This window comes from Episyrphus balteatus, chromosome 2 (assembly GCF_945859705.1).
Source record: "Episyrphus balteatus chromosome 2, idEpiBalt1.1, whole genome shotgun sequence".
Classification (NCBI taxonomy): Eukaryota; Metazoa; Arthropoda; class Insecta; order Diptera; family Syrphidae; genus Episyrphus; species Episyrphus balteatus.
Genome location: NC_079135.1, coordinates 15,234,267 through 15,254,244, shown reverse-complemented (window position 1 = coordinate 15,254,244; position 19,978 = coordinate 15,234,267). Strand labels below are relative to the sequence as shown.

Genomic DNA, 19,978 nt, shown 5'->3' with positions numbered 1-19,978 from the left:
AATAGTGTTTAAGATTAACTGATAATAAAAATATATTAAACCGCTATTGAATAATCATCATTCAGTAGGTACAAAAAAAAATTGTAATCAAGAAGTTTGTTTAAAGCTTTTTTTCAAAGTTGAACATAGTTGTTTAAAATGCATGTTCGTCTGTAACTTTACGCACTCAAACTTTCACACACTCAATTCACTTTCATTTCAAAATCTCAATTTAGTCTTCTATAAATAAATAAAAAAAAAAAATCATTATAATCTCCCAATCATGTGTCCTTGAAAATATTTACCCAGCCAAAAAAAAAAACGAAAATTCTATTAAGCCGCTAAACCATCCTGTTCACATTTATTTATGTAAATTCGCTCTCTCGTCCCTTTTTTATGTGTAAAATAATAAATTTTCCCCTTTCGTTATATCGAAGACTATGCTGATTTAGCAAAATGCTACTTCTCTCCATAACCTTAATAAAATTAATACTCTCTACCTTCCTACATAATTCCACAAAGTTATACAAACAGCGCGAAAAAGGTGTGATGTGAATGATATTTCATTTTTTTTAAGTTCTACCCCCCACAAACAAAATTTTACGTGGAAAAATGTAAATCACTCTCTCGATGTGGTGTCCTTCGTACACCAAAGAGGAAAAGGAAAATAAACCTAAAATTACTTTTACAAAACAAAAAAAAAAGTTTAAAAAAAGTCACGATGGATAGAAACCTTATTTTTTCCAGAGAATATCCTTCTAACAAGAGAAGAAGAGATATAATAATAAATTGTTGGAAAAGATGTTACACTAAGCTTGAACGTATGCAAATGAACTATAAAAGATGGAGAGAGTTAGTTATGGTAATACACAAACCGGAAATGACTGACCGTACAATCTGGCGAATATTCAACTTACGTCAAACAAACGTATTTTAAAAGCAAAATAAGAATGAGAATGAAGCTTAAAATAGTAGTAAATTATTAGATCAACTTTTTTTTTTTAGAAGAAAAGAACTTCCTTTAAGGATTTTTTTCTTTTCTAACCTACACTCTTTTAAAGCGCAATTAAAAAAATTTACATTTTAAATCTAGTACAATTTTTTGTTTCTCTTAGTCGAATTTATATATCCAAATTATTGCAATACACAACCAGTCGTATTTCTGCCCATGAAACCGGCTGCATCTGATCCCACACCCTCACCCAAAGAGCATGTCTTGCTGCGCATTATCATCAAATCTGTACGAATGCTGGGACGCCTCACGTTGGGCGCCACTACGCCACAAGCATCACTCAGCCGTCGTTTAATTGACAGAGTGCACTTTTTGGATCGATTCGAGGCGGTGTGTGGTGGTGGCAGGGTGCATGGTGATCCAAAGGCTGTACTCACACGTTTATGATGGTTGGGAGCCATTTCCAGTGGTAGATTTGCCGCCAGAAATAATTCGTAAAACATATCATCGACCCGTATGTTCTTTTTGGCTGAACACTCGACAAATACACAACAAGCATCCTGACCCGCACAATAAGCCATTACTTCTTCAGTCTGAACGGTTCTGTTTTGTACAAAATAAATGAGATGATATTTGTGTTTTATAATGATTGTTGATGTTTTTTTGAAAAGAAAAAAGCAAACTTACTTCATATCTCGTTCACATTTGTTACCAGCTATAACCATTGGTACTTTGGGGAGGTTCTTTTTCGATCGTCCGCCAGACTGTGCACTCCATTTGGTCTCGAGTATTTGTTCTCGCAACCGGACGACCTCTTCAAAGGATTCTCTTGAGTCCATACTGAATACGAGAACAAAGATATCGCCTGTGGTAAAAAATAAAAAAAAAAAAGAAAGACAAACAATATTATTGTCAGTTGTAGTTGTTTGGAAGTTTTTTTATTTTTTGTGGATTGTTTATTTTTTATAAAATAAAATGTAAAAGAGAGCTTTTCAATCTTTTGTCTGGTCGTCTTTTGTGTTTATAGTCCAAAGGGAAATAAGCAATTTATTATGTTTCCAAGAAAATATTTTTGTTTTGTTTGCTTTGTAATCTTTTTGGAAGTCTGAGTTTTTTTTTCCGGCCAAAAAAACGAACAATGATTGAATTTTCAAAAAAAAATTAATATGCGGTATTTGGGAATTTATTCTTTAACAGATTTTTTATTGAATTTAATTAATGCACCAGTTACATAGAAAGGAAACCCTTGTCGATAAAAAATGCATTCTAAAAAAACATTCCTCCAAATTTCATCGAGTGAGGTCTCAAAAGAAAGGTCTTTTTAACATCTATTCATAACTGAAAATCAAAAGTTTCTTTGAGGTTTTGTTGCTGAGTTATTTGCATCTAAATCCAAAAATATTTTTTCAAACATTCGGAGGCAGATATTTGAGAACCAAAGTCTCGAAACAAGTTTTGGTTTACAAATATGAGTTCACAGTGAACAGGCATATGCATTTAAATGACAAAAATTATATTTTTTTTTTTTTGGATTTTCGAGAAAAAATCAAGGTTAACCCCTTGCCGAAAAAAATGCATTTTTAAAAATTTCTCCCAAATTCATCGAGGGAGATATCAAAAGAAAGGGTTTCTTAGGTTCTATTCATAACTGAAAACCAAAAGTTTTTTTGAGGTCTGGTTGCTGAGTTATTTACACCCAAATATATTTTTTCTTACACTCGGAGGCAAATATCTGTTGACCAACGTCTCGAAACAAGTTTTGGTTTACAGATATGAGTTCACAGAGAACGGGCTAATGCATTTCGGTTAAAAAAAATATTGTTTTTTTTTTTTTTTGAGAAAAAATCAAGGTTTACCCCTTCCCGAAAAAAATGCTTTTTAAAAAATTTTATCCAAATTCATCGAGTAAGATATCCAAATTCATCGAGTAAGATATCAAAAGGAAGGTCATTTTAATCTCTAATTCATAATTGCAAACCCAAAGTTTCTTCGAAGTTTGGTTCCAGAGATATTTCTATACAAAACTTTTTTTTTTCTTACAGTCCAATAGCAATATCTCTTCATCAGCTTTTTGCATTCAAAAAACAAATTTTAAATCTATTTTCTTTTTTTTAAATAGATTTTCGAAAAAAAACACAGTCGACTCCCTCTAAGTTGAACTTTTTCACCATTTTTAATGAACAATTTTGTAGAAAAAATATTTAAAAAATCCCTCTAACTCGAATTTCCCTCTAACTCGAACCGATTTTCGAGTCCGTGAAAGTTCGACTTAGAGGTTGTCGACTGTAATACATTTTCGAAAATTTCCTCCAAGTAGATCGAATTTTCAAGCTCTTTTCATAAATGGGACAAGAGTTTCTTTCAGATTTAGCATTGAAAATCATACGGTCATCAGAAGTGCTGAATAAAATTGATAATATAATTATTTAATTGCTTACCACCCTCTCTGAGTATAAAACGTGTAGTTTAAAATGTTTAACTTTGTATAAATTACGAATAATTTTTGGCTTCACTTAAATGGCATAAATGTAAGAAGGAGAACTTGATAGGGCAATTTTACTTTTTTTGTGTAAAAAATCTTAAAAAATGGTAAATAATGTGTAAGAAATGTAAAAAAAACGTAAAAAATGGTATAAAACGGTAAAAAAAAAAACGGTAAATAACTTAAAATTCATTCATTTTGACAGGTTGTCATTCGAAGTATATAACACATTTTGAATAGAACACTTTATTTTACGGCATTGAATTCTAATAAACGGTTTATAATTAATTAAAAAATATTTCCAAAGTCATTAATTTGGCGCAAGTCCATTAACATATGAAAGATCGAGGAAATTAATTCACATGTATTTAAAATTGAACAGCAAACGAAATCAAGCATTACCTCTGAATTTACATATATGATGACCAAATTTGATGAAATTAACTTAGTAATCATCGTTTATCGTTCTTAATAGTTGAAAGAAAAACATAAAAGATCCAATCATGTAATTTTTTTGTTTTGACTTTCTCAAGAAATTTAATTTTTTACCATTTTTTACATTAGTGAGTTTTTTACATGTAATTTTCAAATTATTTACATTGAGTTTTTTACATGTAAAAACTCGATGTAAAAAACCCGCACAACACTGAATTTGACTGAACAATTTTAAGCTCGATTTCCAGGGCTGGACAAACTTACAAATTTACCCCTTTTTACTGGATCCGATGTACCTATACATTTTTTACTGTAGTTGGTCGAGTGCTTTATCATCAGCCTATCTCATTGTTGGAAATAAGTTTGATTAACTGCAGCGACGGAAATTTTTAAAATTTTATTTTTTGTCGGTTCTTTAAGACGAAAGTTCATATTTAAATTAAATAAGATTCACCTTAAATTTAACAAAATCTAAGCGGATTCCACTAACTTTAAGCGGAAATGGTTCTGTTTTAAGAAGATGTGATTTAAAGCGAGTATCAAGGGGCACGGTAGTGCCCAGCCAAGTTCTCTAGCAACTTTAGCACTACACCCTTATTTACAGGAAAGAACTCAGGCCATTTTCGACCCCCCTCTAACTTCCACACCAGAGATGCTAGAAATTTCAAACTCGCTACATTTGTTGAACTGGTCCAAACCAAACTCCTCACAAAATTTCAGCCTCTTCCGATGAGTAGTTTCTGAGATATAGGGCTTCAAAAATCGCAAAAACCGTAACTGACTGACTGACTCACTCACTCACTCACTGACAGATCATCAAAATTATGGAGAACTTCCCGTAAACGTAGAAGCTTGAAATTTTACACGGTGATAGGACTTGTGGTGTATACAAAGGGAAAAATCGAAAATTTGAGATTTTCTATTCAGGGGGCGTGGCATCCGCCCATTTCCGCTGAATTTTCATCAAATATTATAGAGCACTTCTGATTATCGTAGAATCTTAAAATTTGGTAGAATGGTAGAGCTGGTAGTTACACAAAGGAAAAAATTTTAAGTAAGAGAATTTCAGCCAGGGGGTGTGGCAACCGCCCATTTCCGCTGATTTTTAATAAAATATTATAGAGCCTTTCTGATTATCGTAGATTATTGAAATTTGGTAGAATGGTAGAGCTGGTAGTTTATACAAAGGAAAAAATTTAAAGTTTGAGAATTTCAGCCAGGGGCGTGGCAACCGCCCATTTTCACTGAATTTTCATCAAATATAGATATTTTCAATTCTACAGCCATACCTTGCAAAAAGAAGTGAAATCACAACAAAAACATTACTGTTAAAAAAAGAGCCAAGTTCACCTATGTTGAAATTATGCTGACACAAAAAGTTCTGAGATGTAAAAGTGTACCAAGCTCTAAAGTTTGGGTTCAAATTCGTATCAATAAAATTTTGATTGTTTACTTGGCAATTTTTGAAATAACTTTAAAAATCGGTAATTAAAAGAAAAATTGTCAAGAGAACAATCAAAATTTTATTGATACGAATTTGAACCCAAACCTTAGAACTTGGTACACTTTTACATCTCAGTACTTTTTGTGTCAGCATAATTTCAACATAGGTGAACTTGGCTCTTTTTTTAACAGTAATGTTTTTGTTGTGATAATCTTATTTTAAGGTGCCTTTTTTATCTGTGTGACTTCCCCATAAACGACTTATCGATTTCAATGAAAGTTTTTATAAAAAAGCGTCTAAGTTGCCGTAATGTCTTTAAATTTTCAAAACCTTCAGTTTTGAATCAATTTTTTTTTTTTTTTTTTTTTTTTTTTTGAAAAACCAATTTTTCGATAACGGACTGATAAATAAATTATTTTATATAATTTTCTTATGTGTCGAATAATATTTTTTTCAGAATAGTACCTAAACCAATTTTGTTTTTTATTAAAAAAAAAAAAACTAACTTAAATGAAAGAGATCCTACAATTTTCGAAAAAAAAATAATCTAAAAATTCTTTGTTGAACTAAAAACTAAATGGTATACTCAGTTTGAAGATTAAAACCATTCAAAAAGGTGTTTTTGTAGTTTTAAAACAATTTGTAATCCTTTTTTACATTTTCTAGAAAAATATTAAAAAAAAAATAAATTAAAATTTTTGATTCATGAATGCTATAAGAAACTTTAACATTCTAAGCAATTTGTATGGAAAACCTTTTAAACAATGAATGGAAAAGTGGTCACAGAACCAGAATATATATTACCAGTGTTTTTGTTGTGGTGGCATAGTAAAACCTAGATGACTTCTGTGTTGGCTTCCTTAAAAATTTTCGATTCCTGCTTTAATGCAAAGTATATCGCTCTAACATTAAAGGTCAATCGCTTAACGTGTTTTTAGTCTTGAATTCATGCACTCGGGCTGCACGATTACTAATTTTGGCTAAGCAAAATATTTACCCTCGTTGTAGAAAGCTATACGAACTCCGACATTCTACGCTTAATCCAATTCCCCTTCTCATAACATAATTCAACGTTCTTTTTCTTGTCTGGTGCGTTACGATAAATTGAGTACTTACTTAAAAATAATTTTATGTTCTTACTCAAACAAATATAAAAAAGCTCATAATCAGACTGAATTCCACATTACGCCAAACAAGACCATTTTTAATCTCTCCAAGTTCGCCAAACACACACAGACTTTTCATATAAAAATTATTATTTGCTATTATTTTCAATTTAACAAGAGAAAAAAAAAATACCCCTAATTTTCAGCTTTTCATTTTTATTGCATGGATACTTACGTAGCTACTTATGAGTGCAACTGTAGTCAGAATGTATAAATAATAATCTTATTTTATGGTTTAGAAATAATGTTACTGCCATATAAAACACGGAATAAGAAAAGGTCCTTTGTATGTGAAAAGCTTACTCGTAATGTAGCTAATGACGACACGACGCACAGTGGGGAAAAGGCGGAAAAAAAACCATTTTTTCGGAAGTACGATTTATTTTGATACTGCACGTGTTTCTAACAGTAAATTTAGTTGTTTTTCAAAAAAAAAGTTGTGGGCCTGGAGATTATTGCTCAAAGTTGAAAAATAGTTAAAACTGATAAAAATACAAGTATTTTTAAAATGATCCATTTACCGTATAATTTCGAGGTTTTAACCAACTCTTTTTGGAAATAGGCTTAAAATAAATTGACAAACAATATGGTACATTAGTTTAGCGAAAAAGAATTGAATACGATTTATTTGACAAAGAAACATTCGAGTTTAGTGACTTTTTAAGTTCACATAAGGTTTTAACTACACTACTGGAAAAAATTAAGGGATCAAAAAAAAATTCCAAATTTTTGGGCAAATTTCAACAGGCCGTAACTTCGAAAGAAATGGTCGTACAAGAAATCGATAAAGAAGGAAATTGTAGCTCCAAGTATCTAGTTTTTGGATTAGAACTTTAAAAATTTTTAACCTCCGCGGTTTTTGAGTAATCGTACAAAAACCAGCAACAAAAAAATTTTCAAAATTTTTAGTTTTTTTTTTGGTCTACAGGCGTTGAAAAGCTTAAATACTATAAGGATCGGATACTTTGTTCATTTAGCTTTAATTTGGTTTTTTGAACACCTCGATACGTCCACTTCTCGCCGAGATATCGGTCTTCAAATGGAAAAAAATCCTTTGTGTTTGATTACACTGGTCAACAAGGTTTTTGTTACAGACACCAAGATATACTTTTCTATAGGTTTTTTGGGTGCTGAGCTTGAATCCGAAGTCAGAAAAATTCTACCACATCACGTTTTTGAGATAATCCCGTTAGAAAATCGAAAATGCCGCTTTTTTACCAGTTTTCGAGATTTTTTCTTAGCATTTGGTTATTTGTTTTAAATAAATTTGTAACGGTTTCTAATAGAACTAAATCTTGTCTTTCAAAATCCGTTTGAATCTTTTAAAAATCTCTTATCTTCTTTGAGAAATCTGAAATTGAAATCAACGTGTTTGGTATATCTCATGTTTATTTACTTTTAATTGCGAATCTCGAAAAGTTCTTTGCCAATCGCTTTCAAATTTTGACACAACGTTCCATTTAGAATCTTGCAAGTTTTTAAATTTGCGAAGGTGGTTAATAGCAGTGAAATACATCAAAGCGTGACCGTGTCAGATACTTATACTAAATAATTACTAGTGAGAAAAATATAATTTTTTTCTTGTTAAAAACAAGATAAGAACTTACTGGAATGTAAATGAAACGTTGTGTCAAAATTTGAAAGCGATTGGCAAAGAACATTTTGAGATATACTATTAAAAGCAAATAAATATGAGATATACCAAACACGTTGATTTCAATTTCAGATTTCTCAAAGAAGATAAGAGATTTTTAAAAGATTCAAACGGATTTTGAAAGACAAGATTTAGTTCTATTAGAAACCGTTACAAATTTATTTAAAACAAATAACCAAAAGCTAAGAAAAAATCTCGAAAACTGGTAAAAAAGCGGCATTTTCGATTTTCTAACGGGATTATCTCAAAAACGTGATGTGGTAGAATTTTTTTGACTTCGGATTTGAGCTCAGCACACCAAAATCCTATAGAAAAGTATACCTTGGTTTCTGTAACAAAAAAAAAGTTTAATTTTGTTGACCAGTGTTATCGATATCTCAGCAACCAATGATCGCACAGAAAGTTAAAGGTGGGTTTCAAGAACTTGAATGAATTCTCCTTAACGGCTAGCCATTGCTTTTTGAAAATTTTTTTGTTGCTGGTTTTTGTACGATTACTCAAAAACCGCGGAGGTTAAAAATTTTTAAAGTTCTAATCCAAAAACTAGATACTTGGAGCTACAATTTCCTTCTTTATCGATTTCTTGTACGACCATTTCTTTCGAAGTTACGGCCTGTTGAAATTTGCCCAAAAATTTGGAATTTTTTTTTGATCCCTTAATTTTTTCTAGTAGTGTACTTCCTCTGCTTGCCTCTGTTGGCGGATAGGTTTCGTTAGATAGTGTTAAATCTCAGCAATAGTTTTCAAAAAAAAATCTCACCCGAAGACGTCCGTATTTGGTTTTTATAGCAATTTCAATCTGAAAAAATCATCTAAAAAAGCAAAAAAAAAAAAAAATAAAGCAAAAAAAAAATAATCAGTTATTTTCGTCAGACAAATCTTTCTTAATGTATTTTGGTAAGCCACTTTTTTGACATCGGAATACAGTAAAACTGGTTATTTGAAGGATCTCTTATCTTAAGTTCCACTTGTCTCCAAAAAAAGAGAGAAAGTTATGATGGAATGTTCCGCTAATTGATGGAAAAGTTTGGGTTTGGTAGCCGTTTAAATTTTAGAATTAACCAAGGAAAAAAAAGTTTTCAAAAAAGTTAAATTTTGAAAAAAATGTCATACCTACCTACCGTTTTTGTATATTTTTCCTTTTTTGAAAATTTTTTTATTTTTTTTTTTTATTTATGTAAAATTTAAACGGTGTTCAAATGAACTTAAAAGAATTAGATTTTTCTAGTAAAAAAGTGATTGGAAGTAAGTTATTTACAGCTGCAAAAACTTGTTTTCAGATTTTTTAATATATTTTTTTTTTTCTGAGTGGACGTGGCAATGGGTGGTCATTAGTGTAGGTTTGTCTTGCTATTGGCTACCTTTCCTGCAAATTTCATTAAAATTGGTTAAGTAGTTTAGTCTTAATTGAGTTTTTTTTCGGTCTCACATACAAGGTGCCCTACTGTGCGACGATGTCTGGAGTTTAACCGCATATATGAAGAGATAATTACAAACGTAATTACGTTGACTAAAGGATTTTTAATGAGATTTTTTTTTCTTGAGTGGATTTTTCATTGCTCAAATAAAATGGTTTATCTGAATTTTATTCTTCACGCAAAAAAAAAAAGAACACCAACCCAAATGTGGTTTTTTGATATCAAAAATAACAAATAAAAAAAGATAAGGAGCTGTGAATGAGAATATACGATATTATGTAGAAGCTAAAATATTCTTGGAAAGCAATTTTTCGTATATTTTTTTGTTAAACGATAATGACGATTTCCTAAAATCTTGAATAATGGTTTATCCATTTCGAAATATTTCAAAATAGGTACATAATGGAATATCTATGTACATATAAAATATTTAAATTTCATCATGTGCAATTAGAATTTAATTTTCGGCGAATTAATCTAATGGATGGTTGCAATGATTTCGACCCAACAGTTAAAAATTATGTTGTTCTATTTCAACATAACCTTGCTATTCAGAGCGACATTTTGGATAAGTATTTTGTATCATGAAAACCATACATAAATTCCAAAAAAAGAAAGTTAAAATAATCGAGCAAAAGTTGAAAGTGATAAGTGACAAATTAAAAATTGCAAAGTAACGAATGACAGGTGACAAATAATGACAAATAAAAACTGACAAGTAACAAATTTAGAAATTGCACTCGAATGACAAGTAACAAGTGGCAAGTAATAAATTATACCTAAGTGAAAAGTGATAATTTGATTATTTCAAAATGAAGAGTAAAAAGTGATTAGTGGTAAGTGATAAAAAGGGCCGAACATACTGAGAGGGCAGCCGAGGCAGTGACCCGCAACACCCAACGGATACCAGGGCCTCACGAGAAATTATGTTAGTAACGAAACCCGTTTATATAAATGAAATAATATAACTTAGCAAAGAGATCACGAAAAATCTCTTCTGTTTCATATATGAATAAAGCTTAAAAAGACCTTTCTTTTGATATCTCGTTCGATGAATTTGAAGAAAATTTTTAAAAATATTTTTTTCAAAAATCTGAAAATAAATAAATTTATAATTATTGCTTAACATAGGCTTGTTCACTGTGAACTCATATTTGTAAATTGAAACTTGTTTCGAGACTTTGGTGATAAGTAATAAGTGATAAGTGATGTGATATGTGATATACATGATATGTGATAAGTGATAGGTAATAAGTGATAAATGATAAGTGATATTATAAGTGATAAATAACACGGTGCGACACTGAAAATACACCCGAGAAATAACATAGTGTAGGCTGTTCGTATGGTCGAATAATGCATAAAAATATTTTTGTTATATTTTTGGAACCCTCCATTTTTTTTTTATTTACAAAAAACCATTTTTACAGACCTTACGATGTAATCTATCAATATTTCAGTCATTTTTCTAACAACTCTCAATATGTTATATGTTTTTGGAAAGAGGATTTCCAGACCTTTTGAATGATGTATATAAGTCTATTGTTTAAACAAATTAAGTGTAGGTTTTTATCCCACAAATCTTGAAAAAGTGATTTTTTTCCCAATTTTTTCAACTTTACCCAATTTTTTTTGCAAAATAAAACAAACAAAAAAATAAAGTAAGGTTATATTCTGAAAGAATATATATTTAGGCACAAATTGGCGTATTTTTTTTATTGAATTTGACCAAAACTGCGGAATCTATGCTATTTTTTCGTAAATAGAAAATGTGGCTTTTCATGATGTGAATTGCAAGGTGCACAATAGGGTGTTCATTATTTTAAAATAATAAGAATTTCTATGCTCCTAGGATCTTATATGGTTGGAAATAAACTAAAAAAAATATTTTCCAAGTTTCAAGTCTCTAACTTAATTCTAACCTGTGCCGCCAAGCGGTTGAAGTTTCTTATGGGAATAACTTGGGGTTTCTTGGACCTTGTTCGATCAATTTTAAATTCCAGCCAAACCATTCGTTCAAAAAATTTAAAACTTTACAGACTCAAATTTAATAAGTGTAGCTATCATGTGAAAATTTTTCAGATTTTTAATTGTTATAATTTTAGAGATTTAGCTTGGTAAAAAAAGTCATTTTTTCAGACTTTTTCAAAAATCGCTTTTTACACGTTTAATGCCAAAAATTTAAAAAACATACATTGTTGACAAATTTTAAAAATTAATGGTCTTTAAAGTTCTAAGTGTTTCAGCTTTTTCGAAAAAATAAACGCAGTGATTTCTGACTGCAAGAGGACTAAGAATTCTTAGGAAATTTTAATATCAAACTTAATAATGGACTGCTTTAAATAATCTTCAACTGAATTTTGCAAAACTAAATCAAACAAGTAGTTGATAACCATCCACACTAATGTATCCTTACAGGATTGTCCTTTTAAAAACTGGATTTTAATTTTATAGTTAGTTCCTCATTACCTATTTCAAGCTTAAAGTAATTTTGTTTGGGTAAGTTTGTTTATTTTCTATGATGGACAAGAAAAGAAAAAAACGACTCAGCAAACTTTGTGTTTTATGACTTAATTTCCTTCCTAATTACAATTAAATCCTCTGTTTACGAAAAAAATGGACAACAACAAAAAATAAAATGCACGACTGGGTCGCACGTACTTGCTCTTGTAGTTCAAAGCATCTTTATTTTAAATATTTATTGGAAATTTAAGATTTTGTGAAGAAAAAAAAATAAAAACAAAAAAAAAAATAGAAAGTTAAAAAAATTCAATTTTTTAAAAATTTTTTGAAAAACTTTTTTTTTTTAATTTTTTTTTACATTTTACACTTCAATACCTATGATGTCTGTAAATTTTGAAAAAATTTACTTATGATTTGATGAAATATATGAACTTAAAAAACATGTCAATTTTTGAAAAACGGCAACGCCATATTTCCGCTCTTGGCATTTTTTGAGAAAAACTAAAAACGCAGTTTTGTTGGAATCAATAAGAGTACTGCGCACACCAAATTTAAATGAAATCGTTAGAGCCGTTTTCGAGAAATTTGAAATACCTCGAAAACGTTATATGGGAGATATGCGTTAAATTGGAGATATTAAAAAAATAAAAAAAACGGACCTAGGGAATTACGTAAAAATCATCTGTACCAAGTTTCAAGCAAATCCATCCACCCGTTTAGGCCCTAGCTCGATGTACAGATGGACGCACAGACGCACAGACGCACACACGCACAGACCGACGGACGGCATGACGAAAACCACTTTTTTGATCTTCTCCATCATCGTAATGTTGGTTTTGATTAAAACCTCGATTTTTTTTTTCTACACGAAACCAATACTTGCCCTATAGAGCAAGTAAAAAAGTTTATGCAAACTTTCTTATGTTCATCTTCTTAAGCAAACAATTTTTTTTTTTTTTCTTCTTTCTTGTTCAACTTTTTACATAAAATTTCCATATTCATAGAGGTTTTTTTCTTTTTCTTTTCGCTAAAACTTACCGGTAAGAAATGATAGTCTTCTCATTGCCGGAAATGGATGGTTACCCGAAGTGTCAAGAATATCCAACTGATGAACCTCACTTCGTATCCGATATAATTTCCTGTGAAAATCTTCAATGGTCGGTGTGTAGGATTCCTCAAATTTGCCACCAAGAAATCGTGAAACTAAAGATGTTTTACCAACTCGAGCGGATCTATACAAAAAAGGTGAGAAGAGAAAAGAGAGAAAAAAGTTGTAAAAATGTAATGAATACCTATGAGCTGTATAATTAACCAAATGGTTTTAGCCTTAAATAATTTGCCAAAAAAAAAAAAAATGAAATAACACCCTAAGGTTAATAATCTTGTTTAATTTAGAAGTCTTAAAGCCTGACGGGATTTTAATTACCTTAATGACTTTTAAAAATATAATTATAAACCATTATTAGCGTTTTTGTATATTTTATTGGCTCCTGGGAGCGACATAAAAAAATGCATCAAACAAGACTAAGAACCACAATAAAAATAATATCCTTTTGGTCTTTTGTGTAATCAAAATGTTTTGTAATTTTTTTTGTTTATTTTTCATCTCCAAAAAGACTTAAAATTTATGTCGTGAATTTTGAGTTGATATTGAAATGAAAAAAAAAAATAACATAATTTTGGCACTTTTAAGGAAAAAGGACGACGACGTCATAAGAGCAAAAAAAATATAAAATTTCGTTCATCTTTAAGACAAATTCCTTCCCATAACTCGAAGCATCTTTTTTTATCTTTCTTTCTTTTCCCCCTTCTTTTTGTCCTTAATAAAGCATAATTCGACCAAACCCATAAAACCCAAAGGACATGCAAAATTAAATCATTCACTTTAATAAAAGAATTTTTTTTTTTTTTTTGGGAAAACAGAATTTGAGAGAGAAAAAAAAACCCCGGATGGATGGAAACTTCAGAGAACAATGCACAAAGGACTGAAAGTGACTGGAGAGATATATAATATCTCAATCATTTTCACGCTTTAATTAAGTTTCTTCGAGATTTTTTTTTCTCCATTTAATTCAATTGAATGAAAATGAAAGAAAAAAGAAGAAGAAAAATTAGGATACGACACATACAGAGGAGACATCTGATAGACAAGATGATGAAATGACATTGAATGACAGACATCATCCGAAGAAGAGAGTTAAAGAGGACGACACTTGACTTTAATTCAACAAAAACTACATAATATACGATTGATGTTCTGTTCTGTTCAGCTTTTCCCTGGTTGAAGGACTTTTTATAGTATTCTCACAGAGAAACTGTTGCTTCAAACTGAAACAAGAAATTAAATTGTAGGTAGGTAGGTAGAATATGTCAAACTGACGATGCTAGAAAGTAACATTTTATATAGGTACTCAAGAACAAGACTCAAGTGAAAAGACAGTTAACATGGATAAGGTCTTTATTATGTGTACGACGAGTAGTTTCCTTTTGTATTATTATTTTTTGAGTGACATTTCTATTAGAAGGTTGATATTCATTCATTTTTATGTTTATTTAACAGTTAACTTGTCATACTATCAAATAGTGTTCATTTATAATAGTCATCCTTTCAATTTGAAACCTTTTCATATAGGGTAAAAGTTTGAGTTGCTTTTGGGAATTCGTCAGTTTTTTTTTTATTAGAATGTCAAATCTGTACTTCGTTATACATTTTTTAAATTGAGTTTTTTCAAAAATTGAATAACAGGAATTCGAATTGATTGTGATTTCAGAAATAAAGTTCAAGAGATCACAAGGGACAGTTTTGTCGGAAAATATTTATTTGCATTGAAATATGAAAGTGTTTGGGAGGGGAGGGAATTCAACTGATGTAGGTGTATGAGTATGACTTACAGTAGAGCAAAATTAGGAAAAGTTATCAATTATTACATCAAAAATAAACAACTTAAAATTTTTCAAACAAGTTTGACGATTTCAAGTAGAGATATACTGACACTAATAGAAGTTAGCGTTAGGTTTTGTAGGCTTGTTGAACGTTACCATTGCAAAAATTATGGGTTTATCCGTGGTTCCGTGGACTTCGAAAAACTTAGATAGTTTTTTGTTGTATTGATTCTCAAATGGATCAAACTAACTATAATTCAAAGGCAACTGCCAGCCAGCTTCATTGGTTCAACAAGTCTTGAAATGCATCGCTTCCAAAGTTGGCAATTTTTCCCAAAATTTTCGAAATTGTGAATTAAGCCTTATAATAATTTAAAAAGTGTTAAAGATGGGTCGAAAAACTGTTTTTTTTTCGAATTTTAAATCGTAATAGCGCGCAAAAGTTGCGAATGGTGAAATCAAGAAGAGCTTAAAAATAACACTGGTTTACAAGGTTTTCGGTGTGTTGAACTCGAATCCGAAGTCAGAAAAAACTAATCAGCTCCCGTTTTTGAAATATTATAGTTAGAAAATGCAAAAAAACGTTTTTTTGAAGTGAAAACTTCTTCAGAAGTTTTGAAAATGAAATGCTCGACTGCATACCTAAACGTATTTGCTACTGATTATAGATAAAAATAAAAAATTATTTTCATTATCTTTTAATTTGAATTGAAACTTAGACGTTTCTGTAACAATAAGTTAGTTAAAATCACAGTACACATAATAAGGTAATATATTCCGAACGTTGTCAAAATTTGTTTGTCAAAAATGGGCACCAATCTGTCAGGTCGGCCTTTAATTTTTATATTTCAATCGCAGTAAACAGGAAATTTGTTTTTGTTTTAATTTATAAAATGTCATTTAAAAATATTATAAATTGAAAAATAACAAATTTTCTTCGTGTTTCATTGAGGAAAATGGTAAATAATTGTTTAAAAATTAGTGGTGTGCGTGGTTTATCGGTTTTTGTGCGTTTTTCGTCGGTATTTTAAACAATTAAGAATTCGGTAGCTGACATTGGTCGCCAAAGTGTCATATTTTGACAATCTGGCGACCAATGTCAGTTCGGAATATATTACCTTTTTATGTGTACTGTGAGTTAAAATCGGTTTGAACATTTGAGCGAAATTTAGACTTTTAAAAAATTGCTTTACCGCTAATAGCAGTTACCGTTCATAAATGGTCCAAAAAGTATTTTTTTAGCACAAAAGTTTCACCTTCAGTTTTGATGAAAATGTTTAGACTTAGAGCCGTTTATGAAAAAAATGAACTTTTCTATTTTCATTATATGACAACTAAAAATCTATAATCATAATCTAGCAGAATTTATTCTTATTATTTTTATTAATCATTTATATAAATACATAAAAATCTATTCACAATTTTTTAAACAAAAATAAAATGCAACAAATTTAGTGATATCTAATTTTTTAATTTTTTTGACGTGATAACGTCTTATAAATCGATGAACCATGGCAGACACAAACAAAAAAGTTACGCCATTTTCTAACGTTCCACTCTCTCACTTTCGCAGTGGAGCAAAAATTTCAATTCAAAATTAAAAATAAACTATTAGAGATACAAAAAGCTTTTATAGCTTATTTGGAAGATAATAACCTAAAGTTAAATAAATTTGAAGGATTTTAAAAATTCAATGTTTTAATAGGGTAAATACTGGTAAAACAAAATTTCAAAAATTGGCTATTTTCTAAACGCGACAATGTAAAGTGTTGAATTTTTTTTAATCAATAGATAAATTTATTGGAAGACTGACAATGGTATTGAAAAAATTCTAAAAAATTTGGAAAATAAGCTATTAATGGTTTTCTAAAACTGAAACATGAGGTAGACCTTTTACAAAGTAGTGATTATAGGTAGGGGAATTTTTTTTTTTGACAATTTTAAAAACGTCATTCGAAAGATAATAAAAAAAAGTTAGGGTTCTGCTATGGATTTTTTTTAAGTCTCTGCGTTTTGAAGTATGAATTTTTGAAAAACACCTACTTATTTTGGGGTATTTTTGGGTGAGTTTTTATTTTTTTTAAAATTTTTTGTAGCATACAAAAAATCTTAAGCTTATATAACATGTAGTCTATGACTGTGCGCATACATGTGCAAAAACTTGGTATTTCAAAATGGTTTTTGACCGAATAACAGGAAAAACAAGTTTTTTTGTCCCAAGTTTTTTTGACCTTTTTTAACCGTTTTTTATTTTTATCTTTTTTTTTCAACAGATAAATAAATGAAATTTATATTGTATTTATAGACAATAGACAGGACAATATTTGTCAATCAATTTTAATCAATTTTGTAGTCACAATTTTGAGATAACGGTAAAATAAAGTTTTATTATTCAACAGGTTCTATGTTTTGATCTAAAGCAAATACAAATTTGATTTAACTTTATTGAGCATTCTGATGATGTTACCTTTCATTTGGTATATCACACATAACTGTACATTCACTACAAGCTACACAATGTTAAATTAAAAAACTTGCGAAATACCTCAAAACACCTGTGGAGATCTGTTGATCAGTTTGGAATTTCGACATGGTTGGTTTTAAAAAATTCTAACTTTATTTCTAGGCATCGCAAAAATAAGATTGAAACGTCATATGAAAGGTGAAATTATAAGCTTTTACATGGTATACAATTTTGTATAGGTTGTCTAAAAAAAATTGATTCAATAGCGTGAGAACATAAAATTATATGTTTTTTTTTGCTTTTTTTATGAAAATTGATCGAGTTCAAAAAATTCTACCTCTTTTTGTAGATGTCTAATAGACATGATCGATATATAAATTTTTTTTGAGCTAAAGCAATAAGCTTTCAGGTGGTATAAAATTTATTATAGGGTGTTATATCAAAAAAATGAATTTTTGGGTGATGGAAATGATTTTTTCTCTTTTTTCATAAGAAATGATTGTTTTTAATAAATTATTTTAATACTTTTTGCGCATTGTAAAAATTCAAAAATGTTTTTTATTATTTAGAAGAAACATTTGGCTTTTTAATGGTATAATTTTTTTTGTAAGCTTTAAAATAAAAAAATTAATATAATGAGAAAAGAAAAAAGGTAATTTTTTTTAGCTTTTTCTTGTAAATTATGATTGTTTGAAATAAATAAACGCTTCAATTGACTCAATTTAAAAGCCACAACCTGTTTTCTTACGACGTTATCACGTAAAATCATCGTCCGTAAACCGGCTTTACAGACAACCTCTTTTTTTAATTTAACTATTTTTAACTATTTTCAGTCAAAAACATGGATTTTGAATTTGCCTAGTTTTATTATTGATTAATCATTGCGAACGGACCTTAAAAACAAGCAACATAAGATCAAAATCCAATAAATAAAAAAATGAATTTCAATAAATACCAACCAATTTTCACCTTAAAAACTTTTCAGGAAAGATTTAGGAACTTTCCGTTAATTTTCTTAGGAAAAAAATTTTTTTATAAATTTATAAAATAATAACTCCTTGTACCTGCTGAAACAATTTTACTGAATTATTTATTATAATGATAACTTTTATCATCGAACCCGAAGGTAGGAACAATAATCAAAACTCTTTTTACAAATTTGTGTTTTATGAATTTTTACGTTAAAAAAGACTTATTCAAAAAAAGTAATTAGGGGCAATCGCTACCTTTTCCTAAACACTATTTCTACGGAAATATAGAGTTTTATTTGTTTATTTAAAAAAAAAAAAAAAAACAAAATGAGTTTTTGTTGCTTTTTTTTTCTTGCCAACCCCACTGTGCCACTGTCTTCCACATGAATGATTAATAGAAAACAAAAATTAAACCCTCTTTTATTTTATTTTTTTTTTTTCTACTTTTTTTGTTATACATAAGTTTTACTTACCCCAACATTACAAGTCGATAGCAATTCTTTGCTGGTGGCTCGCTATCATCACACGAACCCGAACTACCCGGACTGGGGCCGGGCCCCTGAACTATTTCACTCGTAAACGGAATGGGTTTCGCTCCATTTAGCTCGTTGTTTCCACTGTTGAATGTCATATTGTTGTTGTTATTGTTATTATTAGTGCGAGAACAAAACCAGGTGCCACACTTGTTCAATCGAGTGGAACATTCCATTTTGCAGGTCCCGATTCGGCTAGCTATATTTATAAAATGGTCCTTTGTTCGACACCAGAATGTATTATTTGACATTGGAGTGCTGCTGCAGACATTGCCAGGTCGATGGTCAATTCGTGACATGAAAATCGATTTTTTTTTTTTGAAAAATTTTTTTTGTATCCTTTTAGTCCTTTTTTGTGTTTGTGTATGTGTTTACTCTAGGATCTGGTATACAGTTACGGTAAGGAGGCTTAAAGAAGAGCCTCCTTTATCTCAGCGCAAGGACTGTTGAATGCAGTTTCCAGGTGATGATGATGATGCAGTGTAATGAGTTTGGTGATGGTGGCGGTGTATGGGTTATTGGTGTGACGGCAATGTGATTATTTGTAGGTGAATCATCCAATAATCATGATCCTTCTTCTATACGTCTAACGTAACGATGGTGGTGGTTTGGTGGTGGAAGTTTTCGTTCAATAATATTAGTTTTGCGATATTTTCTGTCTAAGCGCTTGGAAATGGGCTGTCAGAGTAGAATTGAGGTATACCAGGTTTATACTCGCATCAAACGAACGAAGAATCCTGATTTCAATTAGTGAATCGATTAGTGAAGCAGCAGAAATCGTTTGTGTAATTGAAATTTTTTCGTTCGAATTCTAATTGAATGTGAATAATTGAAGAAGTGAGTTCTCTAGGCCGCGCTTGTTCACAGGGTTTTTTTTTTTTTTTTAGAAATATTGAACTTTTGTTCGAGTTAATGGGAATTCTTTACGTAGGAACTGATGAGGATTTTGTGTGTGTGTGTGTTTTTTTTTTTCGTTGTCAGCGCAAATCTGAAAAAGACATTAAATGGATATTAATTAATATTTATGACATGGCAAACAATGTTGTGTTAGATATAAAAAGATGGATTGATGTAGGTGAATTTTGGATTTGAATGTAATGTTATTGTTGTTTGTTTGAAATTAGGGCGTTTATT

The 19,978-nt window shown here is 30.0% G+C and overlaps 1 protein-coding gene across 1 annotated transcript; it reads right to left on the bottom strand.

Moving 5' to 3' along the window:
- Positions 1–272: 272 nt before the first annotated feature.
- LOC129911678 (GTP-binding protein Rhes) lies at positions 273–19,172 on the bottom strand. Its single transcript, XM_055989540.1, has 4 exons — positions 18,785–19,172; positions 13,032–13,225; positions 1,619–1,796; positions 273–1,534 (listed from the first exon to the last, which is right to left on the bottom strand). The coding sequence occupies exons 1-4, from the start codon at positions 19,141–19,143 to the stop codon at positions 1,114–1,116; spliced, it is 1,152 nt and encodes a 383-aa protein (XP_055845515.1). The 5' UTR covers positions 19,144–19,172; the 3' UTR covers positions 273–1,113.
- Between the last annotated feature and the right edge of the window lie 806 nt (positions 19,173–19,978).

Coding starts and splice junctions, on each gene's coding strand:
- LOC129911678 (XM_055989540.1), bottom strand. CDS start 19,143: ATGTCACGAATTGACCATCGACCTGGCAATGTCTGCAGCAGCACTCCA. Junction 1,797..13,031: donor AAGACTATCATTTCTTACCG/GTAAGTTTTAGC, acceptor TTTTTACCACAG/GCGATATCTTTGTTCTCGTA. Junction 1,535..1,618: donor AAATGTGAACGAGATATGAA/GTAAGTTTGCTT, acceptor TGTACAAAACAG/AACCGTTCAGACTGAAGAAG.